The sequence below is a fragment of the Coregonus lavaretus genome, assembly GCF_964263955.1.
Source record: "Coregonus lavaretus genome assembly, chromosome: 27".
Taxonomy (NCBI): domain Eukaryota; kingdom Metazoa; phylum Chordata; class Actinopteri; order Salmoniformes; family Salmonidae; genus Coregonus; species Coregonus lavaretus.
This window is the reverse complement of record NC_140014.1, coordinates 16,605,893-16,616,772: the sequence shown is the minus strand read 5'-3', so window position 1 is coordinate 16,616,772 and position 10,880 is coordinate 16,605,893. Positions and strand designations below refer to the sequence as shown.

Sequence of the window (10,880 nt, the reverse complement as noted above, 5' to 3'; positions counted from 1 at the left end):
TGGTCTGTGGAGGAAAATAATGGGTGTCTTGCCGTGTTGGGAATGTAAGGATTTTGATTCATTTCGACTATTACTATATCTTATCTTTAGGCTCATTGAGAAGGGATCTCTCAGTAGTTTAAAAGTACCCCTAGACAATGGCTTAGTGATACAGCACAAAGCAGGCGGCGCATCACATTCAGTAGACACTGTTCTCAATCCGCCCCCTTCCCCACAACTATTCTCTGACCCCACGGGACACTTTTATGTGATAATGAAACAAATTTCATCCAAAGATCTCAACTTGAGTGTGTCTTCCATCAGGGGGGACTCACTGTGTGTGTGTGTGTGTGTGTGTGTGTGTGTGTGTGTGTGTGTGTGTGTGTGTGTGTGTGTGTGTGTGTGTGTGTGTGTGTGTGTGTGTGTGTGTGTGTGTGTGTGTGTGTGTGTGTGTGTTTGATAAAGAGGGAGAGAGCGATTTACTGATGATAAGTTTCATAATGCATTATAAGGTTGTAACATGACTAAAGACATGACTAAAGCAGAAGCCGTGTGCCGAGATAATTACTTGTATAGGCCTAGTAATAATTAATATAATAACTGTATTGATCCCTTATCACATGAATAACATTTTTACATTGGTATCCATAAAGCACTGAGATGTGAGTAGGCATGCCGTTGTTGTTTCTGCTATCTGACATTGAGCCGCCCCTGACTATTGTTGATATCATGTTTGAAATTATCGTCAGCATTATATTATGATAGAAAACAGCTGCCTGTGTTGAGCTGAGCTGGAGATTGTTGTTTGTTGTCCTCACCTCTATATCATAGCTTGACTGCTTGTGACCGTATCCAACGCCTATCCTTGTCTCTGCCTATTTCACCACTGTCACTTGGAATCAAAGTTTGTAACATATCCTACAGCTAGTTAGTATACGTTTCCTCTTCATATATATATTTATTTATTTTGTTGTTGCTAAATATCTAGGAGCCATGTGGATAAATACGTCAATTTTGCTGGTTGCTTTCGCGTAGGAATTGTGTGAATATGAATTATATTATCATTTACGTAATGATCATGTGGAGGGAAATGTGGATGGGATCACTCATTCTGTTTGACCTGACGAAGATGGTTGTCAGTAATTCGGAGCATATTCAGTGTGCAGGCCTTTCTGTTATTTTTCAAGTAGGCTATAGCACCATCGTTTATCAAGGATATGACCACAAACTTTTATATGAATTAAATTATATAATTATTATTTATATGAATATCATTAACATTTTAAATATGAAAATATGATAGATGGAATTAAATTAAACATCTTTGGCCAAAGTGAGAATAGTCCACTTGTCACCCATGGGAGGCACAAAGAAACACCTATAAGATAGTTGTAAGACTTTATTTCTCAGGGAAAATGAAGGTGCAGATTAATAACTGCAATCCAAAATTTTAAAGAACCGGAAATGCTCAATATTGTGAATAAACCTAGTGCTTGCCTCTCTTTTTTTACTCTTATGTTGGCCTATTTGTTTTAGTTTTTGTCATTGTCAACATTTTGCCACTTATCAATAGGCATATAGTTTGTTCTTTATGTTTTCGAAAATGGTTTAGTCATTGAGAGGATCAAAACCTTTTTTTCCTCCATCTTCACTACACAACTAGATTATCGGCATCGTTAGGAGCACACAGGTCACAAAATAAAATGCTCCTTCTTCGTGGTGTTTAGAAATGTAACTCCTCCTAAAACGTATTTTCTTGGACATAACGGAACAGTTTTATAAGAGTAAAGACCTGATGTTGATATTTTCAATATGAAAGAATATTGTCATTCTAAAATATCAGGCATATCTGAAGCTGTCACTGCTGCATATTACTAGGCCTACTACAACTACTACTACTACTACTACTACTACTACTACTACTACTACTACTATTACTATTACTACTACTACTACTACTACTACTACTACTACTAATAATAATAATAATAATAATAATAATAGGCCTGTTATTTTATTGATGCGTAATAGGCCTAGGCCAACTGTGTAAATAATAAATCAATCAATTGTGTTCAGAAAAAAATCCAAATAACACTTTAATATAGATTCTGTTCTTGTAGTCAACTACAAGAACACACATTTACAAGCCATAAATAAGAATTACACAAATGATTGAAGAACTTCAGTCTCCCACGATGCATTTAAATTCATTTAAGAATCCCGGTAGGTAGGGCCTATACAGATGCATTTTACACTAGGCTTATTGTCTTTTGGTCCATTCTCAACGCCGCCTTTTGAACAGATTTTGTCACATTATTATTAACATCCCTTTACAAAATAATTACTAAACCAACTTGACAACTAAATCAGTGGGAAACGTCAAAAATATCTGGAATAGTCCTACATGCACAAACTATAATTTTACAAATGTACAAATTGCTGGAAAGGGTCCATTTTATGTTTGGCGCCAGTTTATGAGGAGTTCATAATAGGCCTGGAGTAGACGCCTTGATAGTAAGATGCGTCAGTGGGTATTGACGAGGAATCCAAGCCTACTTTTCCCATTGAACCCATGGACAGCGCCCCGGCCATGGGGGAACCGTAGCCGGAATAGTGCATCACCTGCTCGTAAGTCTTTAGGTCCATTTTGTGATGCTGTTGCTCAGAGGACATGAGGTTATTGATGGAGAAGGGGTGGTTGAACGAGTAGTGATGCTCGGGTTTCAGGTGCGCTTCGTGTGCGAGGACCGAGTGATGCTGGGACATGAGGTGCCCATGCACCTGGGAGTGGGACACCGGTGAGGCGGCGTGCTCCGGACTCATAGCCTGGATCGACTTCATGTCTGACAGAGACCTTTTGTGGTCGTTCGGGGACGAGTTGGAATGGGGGGACTCGTTGCCGTTGCAACTCTCCGAGCTGCTGTTAGAGCCGCCCTCCGATGTCTTCCTGCCTGAATCCTTGCACATCTTCTTTTGGCCGTCACACTTAAACCGCTTCTGCCTCCTCAGATAGCAGCCGTTCTCGAACATGTTCCCCGAATCCGGGTGGAGTGTCCAAAACGAGCCCTTGCCGGGCTTATCCGGAGATCTAGGCACCTTGAGGAAACAATCATTGAAGGATAGAGAGTGGCGAATTGAGTTCTGCCAGCGTTGCTGGTTCTGTCGGTAAAACGGGAAAAGATCCATGATCCACTGATAGACCTCGGCCAGCGTCAGCATCTTGCTGGGGGACTGTTGGATAGCCATAGTGATGAGGGAAATGTAAGAGTATGGGGGCTTGGCGTGAGTGTAGCTTCTCCGGTATGTCTTGGGGTCCCTAGATCTGTTGATGCTGGACTGTCCATACATGGGGCTCATGGCGTTCATGTTGGCGTAGGACGTAAGGGAGTTCATGGACGGAGGCTGCGCGGTCATGGGGCTCATGCTGGGACTGAGCGCGGCGCTCATGGCTGTCATGCCCGCGCCCATGCTGTTCATGGCTCCGGTGCCCGGTGACATGCCGGTCATGGAGGGGCTCATGGCCGTGTTGACATAGGACATGTTCATGGAGTTGGCTGTCATGTTGGCCGTGGTGCTCATGCCCGACATGCTCATGTAGGTGTTCATTGAGTTCATGCCCAGGCCTGTGTTCATGTTGCCAACCGAGGTGTAACACTGGAAAACAAGACAGAAAACAAGGATTGTTAACCTGTTTGAGATTTTCGGAAGGGTTGATAGTATTCATGTGTAGTAGACCAAATAAAAGCCATGATAATAACATAATAACAATAATATCGGCAATAATAATAACAACCAACAATACTATGATAATCAGTATATTACAAATTGTAAATATAAATGATCGAAATTGATGTTAAAGCAAGCAATCCCAGTGCAGTTCACATCTTCTGAAATGCAAGGCTAAATTTGGTAAGGCAAATTGCTTGACAGAAATATAATTTCACTCGATGATGTGATCAATAGTCTACATTTCTAGCCTACATCAAGCAAGTAAAAACGAAGAATTGTCACCATGTCTTACGTCAGCTAATCACCTTAAATACTAATAGAAAATTGATTAAATTGTTCTAGTGTGTAATATGTGTGGACAATATTATAGAACTTGCAACACAAATATTTGAATTAATCGTTCACCAATGAAATAGGTTAAAACAAATGTTTGCTCAATGGGTAAAATTACACAACTATATATGATTTTGTAACGATAAATGTAGACATATGGAATTACAATCTGAGTAAAAAGTTTCCCCTACATGTCAAGCACAACTTCGTTAGGATAGTGTCGTGCGTAGAGATGGGGCTGGATTTGGAGGCGCCTCAAGTCAATATTTGATCACAAAGTTAATATTATCTCTGGGCTAATATTGAGTTGTGTAAAATGGGATCGGTTGTAGACGAAAAAAATATTTAAGGTACCCACCTCGGGCTCTCCGTAGTAGGTGCTCCAGTCTGTGTGTTCGTGTCCTTCCATTTTAACTGCTCCAAGCATCATGGAAGTTTCGAATAGTTGTCAAACCGTTTCTCCGCAGAAGAAATGGAAAAACGCGCTCTAACAGACGGTGATTTGGGACCACGGGGTATTTGGGTCGTTGGTATGATCCTTAGTCAAGGACTGGCGCATGTGTGTCTTTCAGCCAGCCGTGCCCACGGGCGCTGAAAAGCGTCTGATGATGACCGGAGTTCAAATGACGTTCCGAGCTGGCTGTAAACTCTATGATATAGCTCTGTGCGCCAGGCGAGCCTCCAATCCCTACTTCTTCACTTGCCCTATTTGAATAAGCGCCTCACACCTAGGCGTGAGACTCCTCGACTTGCATCCCCCTTTGTACACCTGCGCTGACTGAAAAGAACAGTCTCATATAAAAAGATTCATTATAAACTAATCTTATTGAATTTCCGAAGGGGGGGCAGAGCATTTTAAGTGCTGATTTGGCGCTGCTTTTTCATCATGCACGTTCGTTCTCTTGTGATGTTCTTTTCAGACGTTGCTTGAAAAAGGAATTTAAATGCATCTTTATTGTTTTTCTTTCCCACCCACCAAGGACCTAGGTTTAGTTGAGTATTTGATGAGGGAATGTACTATTTCACTAGTCTACTCGATCTTATCAAAGTCTGCTCCGTTTTACGCCACCCAATTACATATATCTTTGGTAAGGTAACAATAATAATAATATGCCATTTAGCAGACGCTTTTATCCAAAGTGACTTACAGTCATGCGTGCATACATTTTCACGTATGGGTGGTCCCGGGGATCGAACCCACTACCCTGGCGTTACAAGCGCTATGCTCTACCAATTGAGCTACAGAGAAATGATTTAGTTTAAGTTTGATCCATTAGTCTGAATCATTCGTAGCCTAAGCAATTCAGGTTTTACAAACAGTTTTACAGTAAAAACGTATATTATTTGCCCCTTAAGAATAATATTGATATTTTCAACTTCAATTGGAAGCAATAACAACATTTGGCCCTAATATGTAGCCTATATCAAAACATATTGCCAAGTTTTTGCATTTTACAATTTAAAGGTAATATTCACTTGGTAGCTTCTACTGCTATTGAATGTGTGGACTAAAATAGGCCAGATAAAGTATCGTCCGTGAGCGCGCTTGAGGGTCAAGGTGTGGACTATTGATTGCTCAGGACACAAGCGCTGCTGTTAGCTAGATACAATAAACAAAGTAAAGTTTATTCAATGTTTTGAGCACTGACGATTTAACGGATCACCTCGATGTCGTCTGATAGGGTTAAGGAAAAAAGTAAGAATGATTTAGGCTAGAATAATATCAATCCAGCCACTAACGAATTTACATTTCTGTGTCGGGAGTAGCCCATTTGCAATGATAAAATAAAAATAAAGCACAACAAATATGGAAAATAAACATTTGGAATCATGGCAGATAAATGATAAATAGGCCTAATCAGTAATAAAATGTTCCATGTTTTTTTCCTGCAGATTTCATAAAACATGATAAAAACGACCAAGTCTTAAGGTTTCTTTACCATTTTGAATTATTTATATGGTTTTGTCATGATTTATTAGTGTTGTGCGGGAGAACAATTAGAGGAAGATTTACGTTTCAGCGCCCTCTCTTGGTTATATTTGTCCAACAATAATTGTTTGCGGTGCATTAGGCTACTTACAGAAAACAACACCCTCTAAAATCTCTATAGCCTATCGTTACTTTAATTAATCATCTTGCCTATAGAATAACTTCCTATCTTATTTACCGGATCAAGGTGAGGACACAGAATGGTGCCAGCCACGTGCCGTTGGTTGCACATCTATTTGACTGCATATAGATGTAAGAGCATAACTATCGGTAAAACCCATTAGTAAAGGAGAGTAAACCATGCCGTGTTGACGAGGGGACAACAGACCGTCTGCTTAACTTGGAAATGAGATCATGACCACCTCTTGGTGTGTTTAAGGACCACATAGCCTACACGTTCACCACAGTTACTTTCATTTATTGAGCGGCATAACATAAGCCTAAATCTTCATGGTATAGACATTGAAATGTATTGTTATTACGAAAAATGAAATTATATTTTTTTGCATTACAATGTTTTAAAAACCTGAGCATTGCAATATTGATACTGACGTTTTTGGATCATGGTAGGCTATGTCCCTTCACTTTTAGAAAAAAAGGTGCTATCTAGAACCTAGAAGGGTTCTTTGGCAGTCCTCATAACATAACCCTTTGAAGAACCCTATTTGGTTCCAGGTAGAACCCTTTCCACAGAGGGTTCCACTTGGAACCCAAAAGGGTTCTACCTGGAACCCAAAAAGGTTCTACCTGGAACCAAAACGGGTTCTCCTATGGGGACAGCCGAATAACCCTTTTGGAAACCTTTTTTATAAGAGTGTTGTGTTCTGAATACATTGTGTCCATGACAACAATAGGTCATTGACCTCTTTCCCAACTTCTCAGGTCTGTACATAAATAGGGTAAAATGTGACTGGCCATACTGTCACAAAGTAATGTTCAAGGACTGTAATGTTCCAGGCTGTATCACAACCGGACGTGATTGGGAGTCCCATAGGGCGGCACACAATTGGCCCAGCGTCATCCGGGTTTGGCCGGTGTAGGCCGTCATTGTAAATAATCATTTGTTCTTTACTGACTTGCCTAGTTAAATAAAGGTAAATAAAAAAAAAGATTTTAAAAAAAAAGGACAGTCATAAAAAAACATGCTATAGATGACAATATGACCAACTGTACAACACAATATTCTTGTAAAATATTTAGCTAATTCTGGAGTTAATTGTTAACCAGCGTATCCCCACCACATGTCCTCTCATGTGAAGGTCACACATTTGTTTGTTACTATAAAAACAAAAAGTATAATATAACATTATTATGTCCATATTGATTGATTGAATGGGAAAAAGATGCACTGAATACAACACAGGGGATAACACGGATAACACGTCCTTTGTCATGTGTGCGATGGAGATGAGTGAAATAATAATGTGTCCAATGGGTGACAGAAAAGGATTTCCTACTTTTTTTTCACATTTTACAGAAGGGGTTGTGCTATAGTACTTTAGCACTGGCATTGCAGTGCAATATCCCCCTAACTGATTCTCACCTTTCTGCCACCATACAAGAGGAATGCTGGTTGTACAATATGTTACATGGCCAGTCTCACTAGGGACTCTACAAACTGGATGGTACTGGATGGTCAGCTTCACATAAGGGCACATTATGCTTTGATTTTATGGAGATTTTGGCTGCTATTCTCAGCCGATTTGTTATTCATACCAGGTACTGGAAGCCAAGGGGAAAAGGCAGCTCTTGGGATAGGCTACATGTATTTCTTGTCTGCCCCCATGAATGAAACATTGAATATTAATTTAAGTCTCTCGCCCACAGGTGCACAGCTCCAGCTTTCAAAGGCCGCTTCCAAACACTGTGGCCCTAAAGGACCGGAGTTGAACACTCCAGCCATTACCACACTAGAGATGCCCTTGTGGACCAATGGAAAGGGCAAACCTCAAAACAACCCTGGGTCACAAACACAAAGTGACAGTCTGACACCTGGCTGTGCTATGACAACACACCTTCAATTACATAATAATATCACACCATCCTATCCCGTCATCCTGTCACATCATCCTATCATTTCATTATATCACGCCATCATATCACAATGCCTAGTTCTCTGGATCCTCTTCGCCTCAGGGTCATCCTAAGAGGTACATGGAAACAGAGCTGGGCTTAGGGATGGAAACTGGGTGCGCTCCTCTCCACTCTGTGAGAAAGGTAGGACCATCTAACATTCCTTCAAACACCTAGGAGTTGTTGGCAGGAACGTGTTACTTCAAGCTTCAATTTCAGAGTAGGATTTCTTTCCACTATGCTGCTTCAGTTTTCAGCCAGCTTTAAAGATTCACTTTAGTTTCCCCCTTTCGAGTTTTTGTTGCCTTAATTTCCTGCGAGGCACCTCCTCATAGAAAACACTGGGGCCAATAGGTTAAGCTTGTGATTCGTCAAAATAAAATGTATAAAGAGAGCCTCTTTCTTCGGAAAGCGATGGAAAAATGTTTGCTACCAAGTGCCTGTGGTGACAGTAAACATTCCAGAGCAGGCCCGGAGTTTGGACTTCCCATTATCTGCCACAGCTGTGACAACGCCTGTTGGCTGCAGGTTTGCGGCTTGCCACAGTGTGTTTACCTGGAAATGAATCTGAAAAGCGACTAGACTGGGAAGACACACAACCCGGCTAAATAAATAGGGAGGACAGCCATAGTGATGTGATGCAGAGGGAGGGAGGGGGCAGCAGTTATTATACCGACTCACCCTACTGGGTCCTGGGGCAAACACTGGCGCAAATGGCCTAAGGATTTTCCTCGAATACGCACCTTTGGATATTGAGAGGAATGCGCTCGGGAATGCCACTCAATATCCATGTTTTATGTGTGCCGTATCCAGGGCCTGGCAATTTCATTTGTGATACTTTTCTCTTGTCATGTAAAAAGGAGGCCTAAGCTGAGTGATGCTCTGCATCGATCAAACTAGGTGACTGTCTACCCAGTGGACCACAGGAGGAGATATCATGGGACCCAACATCTTGAGAGTGGCTAACGTCAGATGGCATTTCAAACATTTTAAGAGGAAATTACTTACAGTAATTCAAGGATATAATACAACATTAACTACACAGAGCGTAAAAAACATTAGGAACACCTTCCTAATAGTGAGTTGCACCCACTTTTGCCCTCAGAACAGCCTCAATTCATCGGGGCATGGACTCTACAAGGTGTCGAAAGCACACATACACAATCCATGTCTCGATTGTCTCAAGGCTTAAAAATCCTTCTTTAACCTCTACGGGATCGGTGTCCCGTATACGGGACGGTTGAGCTAACGTGCGCTAATGTGATTAGCATGACTGTTGTAAGTAACAGCAAACTTTCCAGGACATAGACATGTCTTCTATCGGCAGAAAGCTTAAATTACTGTTAATCTAACTGCACTGTCCAATTTACAGTAGCTATTACAGTGAAAAAATACCATGCTATTGTTTGAGGAGAGTGCACAACAACTGTGGTGAATGATGGACGGAGTCAGGCGCAGGAGTAAAATAACCGGATGCAGATTTATTACTTCCAGACATACAATGCGCCTACAACGGCAATCGAAACAGGTACAGGGGAAACAATCCTCCCTGAACAAACACAGTCTCAGAAAATACATTAAATGTAATGACACAGGGGAAAATCAACCCTGGCAAAATAAATGAGAGAGTATCTCAACCGAGCTACTCTCCTCCCACATAGAACAATCACTCACAAAGACAAGGGGGCAGAGGGAACACTCATACACAGACTAATTAGGGGATGAGCACCAGGTGTGTGTGATTGACAAGACAAGACAAGTGGAGTGATGAGAATGGGAGCGGCAGTAGCTAGTAAGCCGGGGACGACGAACGCCCGAAACCTGCCCGAACAAGGAGGGGAGGCAGATCGGATTCAGTTCCGATGAAGCTGGGTGGTGCAGCGATCCGGAGGAACGGAGGGCGACAGCTCCAGTGTCACTCTTGTGGCAGGAGAGGACATTCTGCTGCACGCTGTCGTCAGGGTTCTTCCGTCTCTGGAGGCGGCAGGCAGGGCACTCTCGCGTCACCCCAGGTAGCGCAAACCCACACTTGTTCAGAGCCCTCTGCTGCGCACTGCACCATACACGTCACCTTCCCTGATTACACAGTAGTTTCCCAGTGTAAGGCGCTGGTCGATTCAGGCGCAGCTGGGAACTTTATGGACAGGTCATTAGCTCATAGTCTAGGTATTACTTTGGTTCCCCTATCCATTCCACTACCCATCAAAGCACTTGACAGTCGACCATTAGGGTCCGGGGTCGTTAGGGAAGTTACAGCACCAGTCACAATGGTTACGCACGAGACCCATAGAGAGCAAGTCACCTTTTTTTATTACTGAGTCTCCTGATTTCCCTGTTGTGTTGGGTCTTCCCTGGTTAGCACTACAGAACCCCACCTTTTCATGGCTGCAGAGGGTTCTCACGGGGTGGTCGCGAGAGTGTCAGGGTAGGTGTCTAGCTGTTTCCATTGGTGCAACCACGGTGGAAAGTCCAGACACTACCTCCACCATGTGCATTCCCCCCGAATACCTCGATTTGGTACACGCATTTTCCAAAACGCAGGCGACCAAATTACCACCTCATCGGGCAGGGGATAAACCTCCGGGTAGACACTGTGCCTCCCAGGAGTCATGTATATCCCCTGTCACAGGCTGAAATGGAGGCGATGGAGACATACGTCTCCGAGTCCCTGCGCCAGGGGTTCATACTTCCCTCCACTTCACCCGCCTCCTCAAGTTTATTTTTTGTGAAGAAGAAAGATGGAGGTCTGCGCCCTTGCATTGATTACTGAGCACTG

General features: G+C 42.4%; 1 protein-coding gene across 1 annotated transcript; it reads right to left on the bottom strand.

Annotated features, from left to right (window-relative positions):
* Window positions 1-2,062: 2,062 nt before the first annotated feature.
* LOC311102323 (hepatocyte nuclear factor 3-beta-like) lies at window positions 2,063-4,734 on the bottom strand. Its single transcript, XM_084143627.1, has 2 exons — window positions 4,400-4,734; window positions 2,063-3,633 (listed from the first exon to the last, which is right to left on the bottom strand). Exons 1-2 carry the CDS (start codon window positions 4,469-4,471, stop codon window positions 2,452-2,454), a joined length of 1,254 nt encoding a protein of 417 aa, XP_083999753.1. The 5' UTR covers window positions 4,472-4,734; the 3' UTR covers window positions 2,063-2,451.
* Window positions 4,735-10,880: the final 6,146 nt, after the last annotated feature.